The sequence below is a fragment of the Excalfactoria chinensis genome, chromosome 17 (assembly GCF_039878825.1).
Source record: "Excalfactoria chinensis isolate bCotChi1 chromosome 17, bCotChi1.hap2, whole genome shotgun sequence".
NCBI classification, from domain to species: Eukaryota; Metazoa; Chordata; class Aves; order Galliformes; family Phasianidae; genus Excalfactoria; species Excalfactoria chinensis.
Window position 1 is genome coordinate 9,038,912 of NC_092841.1, and position 16,536 is coordinate 9,055,447.

Genomic DNA, 16,536 nt, shown 5'->3' on the forward strand with positions numbered 1-16,536 from the left:
TGCTCACGTTTCAGTTGTTTCTTCTCACACTAAAAGGTGAAAGCTCTGACACCTCCGCCAGCTGTGAGCCGGGCAGCCACTCAGAGATGAGGCTCAGGAGCGGCTGGCATCGCCGCAGCACTGCTGTCCTCCCCGGCTCAGCTGTGCCCAGACACCGCGTGCCCCCGTGCAGGGACAGAGCAGGGGCTGCCCTGGCTGCGATGATGGCGGCGATGCAGAGCTGCAGCTGTGCGACAGGTACAGCGATACCGGCTGCACTGCGGGACAAGATGGGCGGATTTTGGTGGCTTGCTGCGGGCACGAGGGAGAGACCCGAGGGCAGCGGAGCATCGCAGAGATGCAGAGCCCGGTGAGAGGCCGAGGGGGAGCGGGGGAAGCGAGACGGGGTGGGCGGGGGGGGGGTACGGGCGGCGGGAGGAGATGAGCTGGAGGAGCAGGAAGGAGAGGAAATGCTTGGGCACAGACATAATGCGGCCCTCCCTGCAATTTGCTGCTCGGCTCGGGCCGGCTGCCAGCGCTGAGAGCCGGGCCGGGGTCCCGCGCCGCCGCCCAACGCCCGGAGCGGAACCGACCCGGTCACCGGCGCTGCCCCGCGCCCGTCCCGCTCCGAGGCGCCGCCCGGGATGAACGGCGGAGGGGCCGCGGCCGTGCCGGGATGCGCGGGCGGGGCCGGGCCGGGCCGGGGGGCTGAGCTCGGCGCGGAGCCGGATCCTGCGAGGGGCGGGAGCAGAGCCGGGCTGGCCCCGTGCCATGCAGAGGAGGAGCAGCGAATCCCCGGAGCACATTAAAAAGCGAAGCTTAGCGGCAGCCAGGGGGAGAAAACACCTCCATAGAAGGCAGCGGAGAGCGGCGGCTGCAGCAGCGCCCGCAAAGCCGCTCGGGGGGCCGCGGCGGCGGACCCGAACTTTCCGGCGGCGGATCGCGGTGGGGGGGGTGGGCGGCTCGGCCGGGCCGGCGGTGGATGAGGCTTTTTGGGGCGCGTCGCTGAGCCGCAGCCGCCGCACGATGCCCGGGGCCGCGCTGCCCAGCCTGCTGGCCTGGCTGGCGGTGCTGCTGCTCGGCAGGGCCCGCCCGACCGACGCCTGCAGCTGCTCGCCCATCCACCCGCAGCAGGCCTTCTGCAACGCCGACGTAGGTGAGCGCTTTGTCCCCCGCCGGGCCCCGCACAACCCCCCGACGTGGGGCAGCGCCGCGCAAACTTCGAGGTGGGGGCGGCGGGCGGAAAGTTGGCGCGGGGCGGAGGGACGGACGGACGGACGGACGGGGCTGCCGCACCGGGCCCTGCCGAGCACCGCAGCACCTGCACGTGTGCGGGGCCCGGGGGTGTGTCGGCGGCCGGGAGCGGTGTGTGCCCGCCCGGTGCGTGCCCGCCTCTCCCGGCCCATCGCCGTGCCCCGGGGCCGGGAGCGGAGCGCGGTTCCTCCCCCGCGTCCCACGGCGACGGGCCCGGCCGCGACACGTCGGGTGGGAGCGGGACGGGACGTGGCAGCGCGGGGAGCTGACGGCCCCGGGGGAGCGGAGCGCTCCGGTTCCGCTGACAAAGCGGCGCTTTGCCGTAGGGCAGCGGCCTGGAGCGCTCAGCCAGCAGCCGGCCCAGAGCAGCGCCGGGCTCGGTCACCTCCCGTCTGTTCCTTATTTCCAGGCATTTCCTTTCCCCCGTCCCACTTTGTTCGGCTTGGATGCTGCTGAAAGGGAGGGCTTGGCAGCGCCGGGATCTGGATTCCTCTTTCGATGAATAATGCCCTTATTAAATTTTAGCATATTAAACAAACAGACCGGCCCCAGTTCCTGCCGCCCTCCTTGGCGGGGCCGTTCCCAGGCCCAGCTGGAGAGGTAACATTCCCAAGCACTTATGCAGCCCTCGCCCTGCCTGGTCCCCTGCTCTGGATCCAGGATGTGCTGGCAGACCCTGTTCCTCCCCCCCCCATCCCCCCCCCCCACGTTTTGCAGACCCTGCTTGTGACGTGGGGGTAAATCCTGCAGTGCCCCATGGCTGCCGTCCCCGCACAGCTCAGCCCTATGGGATGTATTGGGGACGGGGAGGTGCCCACACAAAATGGAGAGCTGGATTTCCAGAGCAGCGGATCTCGCACAGCGGCTGAGCCTCCATCACACTCACGTCGGGGTCATCCTTCCGGGCCACTTGTGACTCACGCTGCCGTCCTGGGGTGCCGGCTCACCCATGACTCAGCTGCTGAGTCACGGCTGTCTCGGCATTCCCGGCTGTCTCAGCAGTCCCAGGAAGGGCAAAGCGGGGGCTGGTTGTGGCTGCCCAGCAGGTGTTGGTTCGCAGGCTGTCTGGTCCCGGCTGTGCCATCTCCGGTGCCATCACCCTCAGTTCCAGCCTGTGTCTTCCTCACAGATGACGTGCATTTGTCTGCTCTGACCCCAGCTGGGGTCGGTGCTGGATGCTGGCTGGCAGCAGGGTTTGATCCTGGCAGGAGCTCACAGCCTCCCATGCAACAGGAGCCCGTCCTGCTGCCTCTGGTCCCTGCCCTTTGGCTCCCTTCTTGTCTTCCCTCTGGGAGGCTCACGGCCAGCTCCTCCCCAGCATGGAGCCAGCCTGGGCCTGGGAGCTGCTGCTCACTGTGCCAGGGCTGCTCCTGTCCTGCTGCTAGCTGCCCTGGGCCAGGCTGCTGCTGCAGCCACATCTGCCTGTGCCACCCCAGGGCTCATCTGCTTTTGCTCACACCTGGCAGCCGCTGGTGAGGACTGGAGCCCAGGGCCGTGCTCACAGGCAGTGCCGCAGTAGGGTGAGATATGGCTCTGCCTTGGGTTGTGGGGCTGAGGGTCATGTCACCGTGGCTGGTGTGGCCTGGGGCTGGCGACCCGGCCTCTGTGCTCATGCTTTCTGGCCTGAGAGACAGGCAGTAGTTTTCTACAGGACTTGAGGGCTGACTGGGTTTATGTGTGTGAGGGGCGGCAGTGTCCCTGTATGGCTGCTGGGGTTTGTTCTGCCCGTGCTGCTCAGCTCCTAGTAGGGATGTGGCTGGGCTGGGGCTGCAGCAGCAGACCCTGTCCTGCTTTGCTTCCTGTCTACAGCATGGGGATGCAGAGGGTGAGGGAGGTGACACTCGGGCTGTCTTTGTCCCCACGCAGCTGCGAAGTCCCCATGGGCAGTGTTTGGCAGTGCCGAGGGTGATGGGGCAGTATGGGGATGGGTGTTTGGTACTGGGCATGGGTGACCCTTGGATCCAGGCCCTGGCAGCACTGTGCCAATCCCAGCAGTCCTGAGCCATGGTGCCTCGGGATGGGCCGAGCAGGAAGGGCTGGTGGTGGCCAGGCAGGGTCTGGGGCAGAGGTGAGAACTCTCCCTTTGGGTGGCACGCGGTGCACCTTGCTGTGCCCTATGTGTGTGTGTGTGGGGGCTGCCGACCCCCAGGGCCGCCCCGCTGCTCTCAGAGCCGCCTCCTGCCCGCCCCGTGCAGCCGATGCAGCAGGGCCGTGGGCTGACTGCTCGGGGCCGCCGCTGATTGGGCTCCATCCCGCTCCGTCAGAGGCCGGGATGACGCACGCCGCGATGGGGAGCGCTGCGCTCGGAGCAGCCGCGCAGGCTGGGGATGAGCAGGGCCTGGCGAGGGCGCTTCCTCCCGCAGGCACAGCCCTGTGGGGCGGCTGGTGCTGGGGCTGGTCCCCCGCTCACCCTCGGGAGCTGCGATGGCCAGAGCGCGGCCGCAGCTGCACCTCCGTGCCCAAACCGCTCCTGCATCCCCGCAGCCTTTGCCCAAAGCTCCCTGCCCTCGTATTCCTGTGGCGATGCCCTGCTGTGTTCTGGGGGCTCAGGCAGGTGCCCGGGGCTGGGAGGAAGATCCTCCTGGGATGTCTTGCTGCGTTCTGCCTCTGGTGCTTGTCGTGCTGGGGTGACCCTGGGGCTGTGCCCGCAGTGGGGCTGGGTGGCAGCGGGCATTGCTGGCACTGGCACTCAGCCCCTGTGCTCCAGTAGCTGCCAGCAGCCCCGAGAAGGGAGCTTTGTTCCTTGGCCATTCAGCCCGGGAACGCTTCCCGTGCTCTGTGGGCTCTGATGCTTCCCAGGCGGCTGCAGGCGGGGGCCGCACTCTGGGGCTTGGGGTGGGACATCCCGGGAAGGGGCTCTGCTTGCCACGTGCTGGGAGGGGAGTCCTGGGGGACTGATGCTGGGGGCACTTGGAGCTGCTGCGTCTCCCTGCGATGTCCCAGTGGATGTTTTGTGCTGATGGCTGCCACCCTGTGCCTGCAGCCCCGCTTTGTTGCGAGTGGTCGCATACAGGGCAGAGCCGTGCAGGGTTAGATGTGTTCTGGCACAGGACCGTTCCTCACTGCGTGTTGCATAGGGACTGCGGTGCCCAGGGATGCCCTGTGCCTTGCGAGCCCTGCTCTGGGCCTTGGGCCGTGTCCAGCCCAGCCTGGTCAGTGTGGAAAGCTGCCACTGCCCACTGGCTCCCAGTGAACACCCACGGCGCACATGCCAACACGTTCCTGGGGGGTCTGCGGGCAGTGGGGACTGATCAGTGCAGAGATGGAGCCCGCTGCCGGGCCGGGGGAGGCTGCTGCAGTGTGGGGTGTGGGTGCTGGGTGCCCTTGCTCTGTGCCAGGCAGGTGCTGTGTGCACGTGAGCAGCACCAACACTCGGCATCCTGTGATTTGCCCTGCTGCTGTTCTGTGGGGCTGGGGAATGGGGGGAGCCCGGGCAGAGCTGTGCTATAGAGCTGCAGGCAGCCGAGCAGCCCCTCTCGTCCCAGTGCCTGCTCCTGCTGTGCTGGGCTGCGGGCCATGCTGAGTCAGCGCCGTGAGGTCAGCGCAGCCTTATCACGGTCTCTTGGCTCAGCCCTGTATGGGGGGGGCTGCCAGCAGGTGGGGGCCGGGGCACTGTGAGGGCACAGCTCAGCTGAGCTCATCCAGCAGCTTTTGTGCAGAGTGGAGAGTTAAAGGCAGACACCACAACTCCTGCCCGTGCTGAGGAAGGGCTTTGGCAGATGGTGATGGGATGGCGAGGGACACGCTGCTGTCACGCTGTGCCCGGGGACGTGCAGGAGCATCGGGGTTGGTTCTTTGAGCTCCACGGAGACCTGGGCAGGCCCAGGGGCAGCTCCCGGAGCACCCACAGCGTGTGCTGCATCACCTCGGGGGCACCTCGGCCCTTTGTCCCCACCTGGGCGTCTCCCTGCGTCCCTCCCTCTCCCAGCTCTGGTTTCTGGCCCGCTGAGGAGCTTGGCTGCACTGCTGGGGTCTTGGCGGGGAAAGCACAGCGCAGCCGTCCCCTCCACAAAGCCGCACTGTTCAGAACAAATCCGCCTAGAATTGGGCTGCATTTTTGTCAAGTGATTCATCAGCACGTGAATGGAAACGGCTGGAGCCCACTGAACCAGCAGCCGTCCCCCACGCCTGCACCGCAACGCGGGCAGCTCCGGCTCTCCGGGTGTGAGCGGCTTCATGGTGGCACAGAGCAGAGCTGTGGGGCTCTGTGGGTCAATCCCCACCCGTGGTGGCACAGGGGGCAGGGGCTGAGCTGCTCCGGTTGGGGCTCATCTGCACTGCGGGCGGGTGGCAGGCGCAGCGGCTTTGGCTGTGGGCACCCAGCCCTAACCTGCCTGCCTCCATCCCTTCTCCTTTCCAGAGCAAACTGAGTCAGTGCTGATGGGTGCCCACGTGGTGCGAAGCAGCCGCTGACCTTCATCCCAAACAGTCTCACTGTGTGCCCACCGCTCGCCCTGCTGTATTTATAGAGCGCAACCGGATCCGCTCTTGTCTGTGCCAGGTGAAAGCAGGCAGCAGGGCTGGCGGTGGCCCTGCATGTGTCCCCTTGCACCCCCAGCACCTCTCTGTGGGGACACGACCGCCGTCCCCAGCTCTGGGCACAGGGGTGGCTGTGACCTGTGCAGCTGTGGGTCAGAACGAGCCTCCCACCAGTGAGCTCAGTGCCACGTGCCGGGCGCTCACGTGTGGCTCTGCGTCCTTGTGCTGCGCTGGGGGGTGACACGGAGACCTTCCTGTGGCACAGCTCCCTGCCCTCTGCTCACCACGGCTCCGGGGCACTGCAGCCTCATCCCTTGCTGTGGCACTGGGGCTGAAGCTGTGTGTGTGTGGGTCCCGCAGGGGCAGAGCTGTGTGTCCCTGCTGTGCTGTGTGTTGGTGGGGGTTGGCCGTGCTGCCCCTCTGTGTGAGGGACACTTTCCTGAGGGGAGATCTGAGGCTGGGGAGGGGGCTGTGCTCTTGCCCCCTGCACCTGCCCATCTCCATGCCTTTCCCTTGCAGTGATCCGAGCAAAGGCCGTCTCTGCAAAGGAAGTGGATTCGGGGAACGACATTTATGGGAACCCCATCAAGCGAATCCAGTATGAAGTGAAGCAGATCAAGGTATGGGGTGGGCACCTTGGGGATGGGCACTGTGGGCTGGGTGGAGGTTGGGTGTTGCTGCTCACACCTGCACTCTGTCCTCAGATGTTTAAGGGCCCCGACCAGGACATTGAATTCATCTACACGGCGCCATCCACAGCAGTGTGTGGGCAGCCACTGGACACAGGGGGCAAGAAGGAGTACCTGATTGCAGGTAGGAATGACCCACATCCAAGGGGGGGTTGGACCCCAGCAGCCCCCAGGTGTGTGTGTGTGAGTGGTTCTATGTGGCTTCTCCCCAGGCAAATCGGAGGGCGATGGCAAGATGCACATCACGCTGTGTGACCTGGTTGCCACCTGGGACTCACTGAGCCCTACCCAGAAGAAGAGCCTCAACCAGAGGTACCAGATGGGCTGTGAGTGCAAGGTGAGTGCCCCGACCCAGGACCCACACCTGGGGCATCCCTATGGGTAGGTGGGGGGGCTGTAGGGACGGGTGCTGACCAGCTCTACCCTGTGCAGATCTCACGCTGCCTCTCCATCCCGTGCTTCGTCTCCTCCTCTGATGAGTGCCTCTGGACAGACTGGGCCATGGAGAAGATTGTGGGCGGGCGGCAGGCCAAGCACTACGCCTGCATCAAGAGGAGCGACGGCTCGTGCGCCTGGTACCGCGGCATGGCCCCCCCCAAGCAGGAGTTTCTCGACATCGAGGACCCCTAAACCAACCGAGTGCATTCCAGTAGCCAGTAGGAAAGCCCAGCGAGATGTTAGACTGGTCCACGCCGACATCGGGGCCTGGAGACAGCATGAAAACCCACACAGCCCCGAGGGGCCGCAGGGCGCGGAGCTGCCGTGTGTGCATGGGGTGGGGGGGGGGCTCACTGCAACCGCGCACACCCTGCACCACCTGCACCAGGGCAGGGCCGCCCCATTCCCTGCAGGCTGAATGCTGGTGAGCAGCAGCAGCTGCCCTCGCTCTATAGGGCCCAGCTGCCAACTGGAGCTACCCAGCACCAGGACCGTGCCGTCCCCCATCCCATCCCTTGCTGTGGGGTGCCAGAAAGGTGCAGCTTAACACCGGCTGCTCCCACCCGCAGAAGCCGTGGGGCTCTCGCCCACTGTAGCCCTTAGGGGCCGGATGGGGTTCAGCCCTCGGAGGGGAGGGGGATGGCTGCAGGACACCGCCCCCACCCCCCCCTCTCTGAGCCATTTCCCCACACACGCGGCCGGCTCCGGCTCGGGGTATTTTCATGCTGTGTATCCCTATAGGGTGACGATGTGGCTCTGGACCAGTCTGAGCAACTTTAAGGTGTTAAAAGAAACAGTGAAAGAAAAGAAAAAAAAAACAAAAAAAAAAACACAAAAAAACAAGAAAAAAAGAAAAAAGCAAAAAAAAAACCAACCCACCAACCCAACCAACCCCACCCGGCCTCTAATCAGTCCCATATAGGACTCCCGTTCGCTTCTGTATGGTTATATCATATGTGCCATTTACTCCTGTCTCTGCTGGTAGCCTGTCTCTGAGTTTAACCCCCCCCACTGTTCTGCCATCAGCTCTTATCATTCCCGTGCTGTGATTATTTTGTTGTTCGTTTGGGGTTTTTTTTTGTGTCGTTTGGTTTGTTTTTGGTTTGTTTTTTTGATGGGGTTTTTGGGGTTTATTTCGGGGTTTCGTTTCCCCCTTTAGGCGTTAGAATTGCACTTATTTTTCTAAAGGGGCTCCACATTGGGGCCAAAGGGGGGGGTTGGGGGTGGGGGGGGGTTATGGAGGGGCTGTGGGGCAGCGCTCGGGCAGGCCCCGGCCCCCGGCCCCCCCCTAAAGCCCCCCCTGGAGCCGCTTTAATTTATGGCCGTGGCTCTGCCCTGGGGTCAGCAGCTCGATGTGGTGTCTAAAAAGAAGGGGAAAAAAAAAAAGCAAACAAAAGAGGTTAAAAAAAAGAAGAGACAAAAAGTTTACGTATAGTTATTTTCAGATCTCTGCTTGATAAGTATTAAAGTCAGATGTATCTAACGTGCTGCCGTAACTTAAACCTGGGTTTGGGGGGGGGGGGCTGCGGACAATAAAGGCGCTGACGGACCCCAAAGCTCCGCCCCCTCTCTGTGGCCACGCCCACCGAGAGGCGGGGCCGTGTGGATGTGGGGGCGTGGCTTGCGTTAGCCCCGCCCCCCAAAAGGGGGTGGTCCGGAAGTGGTTCGTGGCGGCAGCGCCACGCGGGTGCCGCCCCTGGAAGGCGGTGACACGTGCGCGTCGCGGGGACCCGGATGGTGCGTGCGGCCGGACCGGGGGGACGGGGCCGGAAGTACGGCGGGAGGCTCGGGGGGGGGGCGGGGAGGTTCGCAGCCCTCGTGGTCCGTGTCGCATCGTCTCCTCTGCGTGAAGTCGCTGCGCAGCGCCGGTACCGGGCGGGGCGGCACGTGGCGGGTGGCGGAGGGGCTCAAGGTCGCGGCTGGCGGCGGGAGGGACGTGCGGGGCGGACGGGGAGTGCGCCGGGCTGCGGGAGGACGGGCCCGGGGGCCGCATCGGGCCGCTCCTCGTGGCGCCCTCCGCTCATCCCCCCCCCCCCCATCCCCCAGCCCGGCCCCGCGATGCCGATCGTGGAGAAGCTGCGGGAGGCGCTGAAGCCGGGCCGCAAGGAGCCGAGCGAGGACGGGGAGCTGGGCCGGCTGCTGGCCGCCTCGGCCAAGAAGGTTCTGCTGCAGAGGATCGAGTTCCAGCCCGCCAGCCGCGGGCTGTCCGGGCAGCTGGAGCTGCTGCGGGGCAAGTACCGACCGCTCAACGCCGGCGCCGGGCCCGCCGCGCCCCGCCCGCAGCCCCCGGAGGGGCCCAGCAGGAAGCACGGTGCGTGCCGGGCCGGGCGGGTATAGGGGGGGGGGTCCCGGTGGAGACCCGCCGCTCACCGCCCCTCGTCCCTCAGGAGGCGATCACGGCCCCGGGGATGGCGTCCCCGCCCCGCAGAAGGTGCTGTTCCCCGCAGAGCGGCTCTCCTTGAAGTGGGAGCGTGTGCAGCGGGTGGGCGCCGGGCTGCACAACCTGGGCAATACCTGCTTCCTCAACGCCACGCTGCAGTGCCTCACCTACACGCCGCCCCTCGCCTGCTACCTGCTGTCCAAGGAGCACAGCCGCGCCTGTGAGTGGGGTGTGGGATGGGCCGTAGGGCTGGGGGGGTCGGGGGGGCTGCCCTGGGCTGGGTTGGCCCCCAATGGCTGCAGTGTGTGGGGCAGAACTGCCTGAGGTGGCTCGTGGTGGCGCGGCCCATAGCCTGTCATCAGGGAGCGCGGTGCCCCGTTCGTAGGGCTCAGACAGCTCTGCCCTATATACAGACCTGCTGGCTTGTCTGGGAGGTGTCGGTGCCCCGTGTGCCACCCTTACAGATGGGTGTCCTCATCTGCAGTGTTATCTGTGACCTGGGCACCGCCAGCTGGTGCGTCACATGCTTGTCCTTGTCCCCTGGGCTGCACTGTGCTATAGCATAGAACTCATGGGGAAGGCTGAGCTGCGTGGCCGCAGGGATTCCCCTTCTCTCTCACCACCTCCATCCCTCCTGCCTTTGTCCCCAGCGTCCTTTCTTCTCTCCTTCTGCAGGTCACCAGGGAGGCTTCTGCATGATGTGCGTTATGCAGAACCACATGATCCAGGCTTTTGCCAACAGCGGCAACGCCATCAAGCCGGTGTCCTTCATCCGAGACCTCAAGAGTAAGGATGGCTCCTTCCACGCTGTGTTCCCCTGCTGTGACTCATGAGGCTGGGGCAGGCCCTGGCAGTGAGTGGCTCGGAGCTGATTCATGGAGGCTGAGCTGCCACAGGACCACATGGGGCTGCCCCGCAGCTTGGCTTTGGGGGACCGTAGAGGCTCTATATGCAGGATTTGAGCCCTTTTTTCCCTGCAGAGATTGCCCGGCACTTCCGCTTTGGCAGCCAGGAGGATGCACACGAGTTCCTGCGTTACACCATCGATGCCATGCAGAAGGCCTGCCTGAGCGGCTGCACCAGGTACACACAGCTCTGAGTACGGGGCACCGAGGCCATCTCTGCTCCATCATACAGCCCTGGGCTGTGCCTTGCTGTGTGACAACAGTGCTGCTGTGGGGCTGGGACCCAGGGCACCAGCACTGCATCCACCTTCAGTGCAAGGCTCCGAGCTGCAGCTGGGAGCAACCGTGCTTGGAGGGCGTTGGGTGCACACAGCCTGGTGCCCCCCCCAAGCTCAGGCACTGGGATCCCCAAAGCAGCAGAAGCACTGCATCTTCCCTGTCCTTACCACGGTCTGCTGAGCAGGGCTGTGGTGTGGGGGGGGGGGGGCACAGGGGTGGCCCTTGCATCGTGGTGTGGAAGGAGCGGTGATAGATGTGGTGTTTCTCTTCCAGGTTGGATCGCCAGACCCAGGCCACCACGCTGGTTCACCAGATCTTTGGCGGCTACCTGCGGTCCCGCGGTGAGTGCTGCTGCTGGGCTGCCACCTCAGGGACGTGGGCTGCTGTTACCCCAAGAGCCCTGCACTAAAAATCATTTGGGGAAATGGCCAAGCGTGTGTAAATCACCCAGAGCTGTGCTTTGCCACTCCTGCCGTGCCTGCGGGACTTGGCTCCTGCTGTGGCAACACAGAAAGCTGTTGGCTGCGGGTCCTTGGCTCTTTGTCACTCATTGAAGGAACCGGTGCTTGCAGCTGTTGAGCAACAATTGCCATGCCAGCAGCCTTCCTCCCTGCCAAGCTGCAAATGCCCAGCAGCAATGTTGGTGCTGGCATCCCAGACCCAAAGAGGGGCAGTGCTGCGGCTGCTGAGTGGCAGGTGCAGATGTGGCAGGGTGCACTCACTGCTCTTTCTTTTGCAGTGAAGTGCTCGGTGTGTAAGAGTGTCTCAGATACCTACGACCCCTACCTGGATGTGTCCTTGGAGATCAGGGTATGTCAGCGGGCATTGTGCTGTGCTGTAGCGTGGACAGGTCACGCATGCCCTGAGCTCTGCCCTGTCCTTGCAGCAAGCTGCAAACATCGTGCGGGCGCTGGAGCTGTTTGTGAAATCAGATGTGCTGAGCGGGGAGAATGCCTACATGTGTGCCAGGTGAGTGGGGTCCCATGGTGTGGAGGAGCGGAAAGTAACGTGGTACAGATGCAGCCCCAGCTGGGCTGTGGGACGTGTGGCTGTGATAGAGCCAACCCCATTCTAGCTGTCTGGCTGGGAAGGAAAGGCCTGGGCAGCAGCAGATGGTGGCCATGAGCTGATGCTTTCTGTCAGTGCCATCAATTCCATGAGGTGTGTCCCGGCTGAGGGCAGTCCCCTGGCTGTGGAGCAGCTTGGATAGCTGGAGCTCTTCTGTGCAGGTGCAAGAAGAAGGTGCCAGCCAGCAAACGCTTCACCATCCACCGAGCCTCCAACGTCCTCACGCTCTCACTGAAGCGTTTTGCCAACTTCAGCGGAGGCAAAATCACAAAGGTGAGAGTTGGGCAGTGCGGGGCTGTGCCGTGCCTCACAGGGTTCCATTGCAGCACTAGGTTTGCTGCAGCCCGGTAGCCTTCCCCAGGCTGTGCTGCAGGGCCAGGGCTGTGCTGCAGGCTTTGCTTCCTCCCAGCGCCTTCCTCACTGCAGTCTCAGCTGGGGCTGAGCTGGGTGCCCTCTGTGAAGAGGGATGATGGGGTGTTTGGAGCTGCTTTTGCTCTAGTGGGAAAGACCCCTGAGCCATCCTCTCCCCACAGGACGTGGGGTACCCTGAGTTCCTGAACATCCGCCCCTACATGTCTCAGAACAATGGTGATCCGGTCATGTATGGACTCTATGCAGTGCTGGTGCACTCGGGGTACAGCTGCCATGCAGGACACTACTACTGCTACGTGAAGGTGAGCCCTGGAGGCATTGCGTGGCCATGCAGTGTGTGGGAAGGCTGCTCAGTGGGTGCATGTCGAGGAGCTTGGAGCCCATGGTGGGGCACAGTGCCTTGTTGCTGGGGGTGCTGGTGCTGCTCTGGGCAGGGCCTGACCCCAAGCTCTGCTCCTAGGCCAGCAATGGGCAGTGGTACCAGATGAATGACTCCCTCGTGCACTGCAGCAACATCAAGGTGGTCCTCAATCAGCAGGCCTATGTGCTGTTCTACCTGAGGTGAGGTGCCCTGCATTCCCTGCCCTTCAGCAGCTCCTGTGCATTCCGAGTCTGGCAGCATCAGTCCGGGTGGTTGGCACAAGGACACGGATGCCACGGGGTTTGCTGTCTCCAACCCTCCTGGCTGACATGTGCACTCTGCTTCCCCCAGGATCCCTGGCCCTAGGAAGGGCTCAGAGGGGCCCATTGCCAAAGCCACCCCCAGCCACTCACCTGTTGTTTCTGATCACACCAAGAGAACCACAAGCAACGGGCCCCTGCCAGCACCACTTCTGGGCCGGGTGAGGCTGAGGGGGGATGTGGGTTAGTGGGGTCTGTGCTCATGGTCCCCACAGCAGCCTGGGGAGTGTGGGCAGCGTGGTTCTGTCCCCAGGGCCTCCCCTCGCTGACCCTCACTGTTTCTCCTTGCATAGAGCCCTGAGGTGCTGCCGGGCAGGAAGCTGTTAGGGCCGGAGGAGGTCGGGGTGCCGGTGTCCCGCAGCACGCTGGGTGTGGGGACAAAGCTGCCCAATGGCTCTGCACCACCAAAGCCACCCACTGGGTCCCCATCGCCCAAACTGCCCCTCAGAGCCAACCAGGTGACACCAAGTGATGACACAGCCCGAAGACCCAAGAAACCGCCATCCCCGCAGCAGCCTCTGGCACCAAAAGCATCTTCGGCTCCGTGTGGCTCCAGCACCGCAGATCCAGCCCAGCAGAGCCCTGGGGGCAGCACGCAGTCCTCCACCTCGCCCAGCCCCGGCACCCCACAGCGCAGCTCCTGCAGCAGCGCAGCCCCCAGCCCCGCACACAGCGCAGCGGGGGATGCAGCCAAAGCGGCCCCGAAGGCCAAGAGCGGGGCGGGCGGCCTCGACCCCTCTCAGGACACAGACTGTGCCGTGGATCTCCCCGAGGGCTCCAGGCTGGCAAAGCTGAAATCCGCTGCGCTGGAGCCGGGCAGCACCACATCCCCACCCCCAGCCAAGAAGCTGGCACTGTCTGCCAAGAAGGTGAGCCCAGGCTGCTGCTCCGTGCCAGCGAGTGCATGTTGGGGGCATTGGGTGTTGCTCACGGAGCTGGGCTGGGAGAAGCCCCGTGCTGGGGGAGCTGTGGGGCCGAGCCCAGCTATTGTGGGTGGGTTTCTGCATCCCCACGGTGGGTGCGTTGGGGGGAGCCGGCGGCGGTGCTGCTGCAGCTGGAGAGCTGTGTGCTGCCCCTGCCTGCGGCCGTGCTGCGCCGCGTGCTTTCCGTGCTTTAAATTTCCTTCCTTCCTTTTTTCCTTTGTGCTTCTAACTGAGAACACTTCTGATTCTTCTTCTACCCCCCCCACTTCCCTCTCCCCCCTCTGTGTCTGTTCCCCCTTCCCCTTTCTCTGGGCTCCCCTCTTTTTATGTTCCTCCTCTCGGCTCACGGAACCCTTTCTGTTAGACCACCAAGTTTTTATTTATGTCGATAACTGCAGGGCAGCACCTCGCGGAGGGCGAGCGGAAGTGACGGCCGCCTGCAGCCTGCTGGCCTCGCCTTCCCCACGGCCACTGCCCAGCCCTGGCCCTGCGGCAGGCCCAGGTAAGCGGCCCGGGGGTCCCCAGCCTCCTGCATAGTGGCAGCCCTGGAGCTGTTACTGGTCTGGTATTGCTGGGATGCTGCAGCCGGCGGGACTCAGCCCAGGTTCTGCAGCCGTCGCTCTGACTGTTGGCACCGTGCAGGCTCTGGTTGTGTATTAGCATCTCCTGGCAGCAGGAGGCTCTGGACAGGTCTGCGGCTTGTTCCAGGTCTCCGCTGTGCCTGTGCTGTAGCAGCACCCATGGGCAGTGTTTGCCTGGTGCCCAGGCAGCTCTTGGAGCAGAGCCTGGTGGTGCTTTCTTGGCTTGTGTTTGGGATGGAGGCAGATGCGGGCTGCGCTCCTGCACCCTGGGTAGGGAGGGAAGGAGGGGTTCCTGCTGTCGGTCTGGCTTGTTTCAGCCTCTGTTCCTGTCCTGCAGGCTGCCCTCTGCTCTCCCCCCGCCCAGCCCTGACACAACAGCCTTCAGCTTCACCCCCAGCGCAGCCTCCCGGCTCCCAGCCTCCCCCCTAACCAATGGGACCCACTCCTCTCACCACCACCCGACCCTCAGTGGGGAGCACGGGCCCAGCCCTATGACCACCAAAAAGAAGCGGCGAAAGCAGCAGCAGACAAAAGTAGGAGGCAGCTCGAATGCTATGGCTGTGAATGGCTGTGATGAAGGCTGCAGCCCCCCGAGGAAGAGGAGGAACATTGCTCCAGAGGGCTCTATCCCAGGGAAGGAGGCGGCTGGCACAGGAAGGGAGGAGCGGGACCCCAGTGGTTCCCCCAGCACGGAGCCCATTTCCCCCCTCAAGAAGAAGAAGAAGAAGAAAAGGCTGCAGGAAACCGAGGAGCGCTCCTTTGGAGCACAACCCTTGGGCAGGTGAGGCTCCAGGAGTGCTTGTGGGAGAGCCAACCCACTGAGCCTATTGCCTAGTCCTAATGCTTGCTGCCTTCCTTAGCTCCGGGAGGGCTGACACAGATCCCTTGTGGACAAAGCAGCAGCAGAGCCCTGAGCCCAGCGAGGGAGAGAGTGAGCATCGGAAGTGCAAGCAGAGGGAAAGTCTGAGCAACGTGACCTCAGAGCAGCCAGCTGCCATCAGTGCCCCAGGTACGATGCCATGCTGCACACTGTGCCCGGTAAGGGCTCTTCCTCTCCATGTTTATGGCTTGATCTTCTCTTGGGGAGGTTCTCTCTGCCCGACATGTGCCCAAATAACTGTGCCATCCATCTGGGCTTCGGGCTTCAGACATTCTTAATCCCAACAGTGTCCCTTGGGGTGAGATTTGCCTTGGTGGTGGAGGGGTGATGAGGAACATCCCTCTGGCCTTTCCCCACAGCAGCAGCATGTACATGGGATAGCCCGGCCAAAGATGGATGCAAACAGCGTGCAGCTGCCCCAAGCACTGGGGCTGGCGTGGAGCCCCGCAGCCCAGAGCGCAGCGTAGTGGAGGAGCTGCTCAGGAACTCCTTGGATAAGGCTTACGGCAAGCAAGGTACAGCCCTGAGTGTCGATCCGGGGGGGTGTGCAGCCACATGCCCCCAGCCCAGCCCTGCAGGGGCTCTTTGTGCCGTGCTGACATTGGGCACTTCACAGTCCTGACCTGGGAGGGTGAGGTGTCGGCCGTCAGCCGTGATGCCATGCGGGACGCAGCGTGGGCCCGGAGCGAGACCGTCATCGATGAGTGGGATGAGGAGTTCGACCGAGGGAAGGTGGGTGCTGGCTGCATCCTGAGGGGGTGCAGGACGATGGGCTGAACCCTGACCTGAGTGTGTTCCTCCTCCTGCCGTGCAGGTGAAAAAGGTTAAAAAGCTGAAGCGTGAGCGGAGGAGACACTTCAATCCTTTCCAGCAGCTGCAGAGCAAACGCAACTTCTGGTCGGTGACCCATCCTGCCAAGGTGGCCAGTCTGAGCTACCGGCTGTGAGGTGAGTGGGCCTGGGGGTGATGGGGGCAGCCGGCCCTTTGGGGTGCTAACACACCACACCTCACCCCCAGGTGGAACCTGCAGTGCTGGGGCTGGAGAAGGAGCCGTGCTTCTATGGAGCTGCTGCTGCGCCCTGGCTGAGGTGCCTGCTGGGCTGCAGGATCCCTGCCCAAGGATGCAGCCCTGCAGAGCTGCGCTCACATCCCCCGGGTTCTCATAGGAGCGGGATGTGGCTGCTGCCCTCTGCTCTTCCTGTAGGGGATGAAGGGGCACCTGACCCTGAGCTGCTGCCTCTGCCCTCCTGGAGGTTTGGGCTGTTCCTTGTCCCAAGTCACTGCTTGAGCTCCCCGGGGCCGGCAGAGCCCAGGCAGGGCTGTGTTCCCTTCCAGTGCTGCTGTATCAGCCAGCCTGGGGGGCTGCCCCCCATCCCCACCTCCATCACTTCCATCTTGGCTGTGCCTCCAGGCTGTGTGCCCCCCTCCTCTCTTCCTGGGGAGGGGGGCACTGACCCTGTGCTATATCAGATCTGGGCCTCCCGGGGCTGGTGCTCCCCCCCCCCCCCCATCCCCATCCCCGCTGTGCGAGTCGCGGTGCAGCCGTTGGGTCCGGGCGGGCAATAAAACCACGCGCGTTTGTGAACCGAGTGTGAGCGGGAGGGGCCTGGAGGGGGGGGGGGAGACGT

The 16,536-nt window shown here is 64.1% G+C and overlaps 2 protein-coding genes across 5 annotated transcripts; both read left to right on the forward strand.

Annotated features, from left to right (window-relative positions):
* The first annotated feature begins 715 nt into the window (after positions 1–715).
* Positions 716–7,890, forward strand: TIMP2 (TIMP metallopeptidase inhibitor 2). The gene is made up of 5 exons (XM_072352103.1): positions 716–1,135; positions 6,232–6,332; positions 6,417–6,525; positions 6,614–6,738; positions 6,834–7,890. The coding sequence occupies exons 1-5, from the start codon at positions 751–753 to the stop codon at positions 7,029–7,031; spliced, it is 918 nt and encodes a 305-aa protein (XP_072208204.1). The 5' UTR covers positions 716–750; the 3' UTR covers positions 7,032–7,890.
* A 603-nt stretch (positions 7,891–8,493) lies between these two features.
* On the forward strand, positions 8,494–16,486 carry USP36 (ubiquitin specific peptidase 36). 4 transcript variants are annotated; one of them, XM_072352111.1, is made up of 20 exons: positions 8,494–8,576; positions 8,886–9,150; positions 9,227–9,439; positions 9,895–10,005; positions 10,200–10,302; positions 10,677–10,744; positions 11,143–11,213; positions 11,290–11,372; positions 11,633–11,744; positions 12,005–12,145; positions 12,304–12,404; positions 12,556–12,685; positions 12,818–13,393; positions 13,846–13,949; positions 14,366–14,809; positions 14,889–15,037; positions 15,268–15,423; positions 15,525–15,640; positions 15,723–15,855; positions 15,926–16,486. In XM_072352111.1, the coding sequence occupies exons 1-19, from the start codon at positions 8,574–8,576 to the stop codon at positions 15,852–15,854; spliced, it is 3,078 nt and encodes a 1,025-aa protein (XP_072208212.1). In that variant the 5' UTR covers positions 8,494–8,573; the 3' UTR covers position 15,855; positions 15,926–16,486. The 4 variants fall into 4 exon arrangements, with proteins under 4 accessions (XP_072208212.1, XP_072208213.1, XP_072208214.1 ...); XM_072352112.1 differs by having other exon boundaries at positions 15,271–15,423; XM_072352113.1 differs by lacking the exon at positions 8,494–8,576 and adding an exon at positions 8,592–8,707.
* The last annotated feature ends 50 nt before the right edge of the window (positions 16,487–16,536 follow it).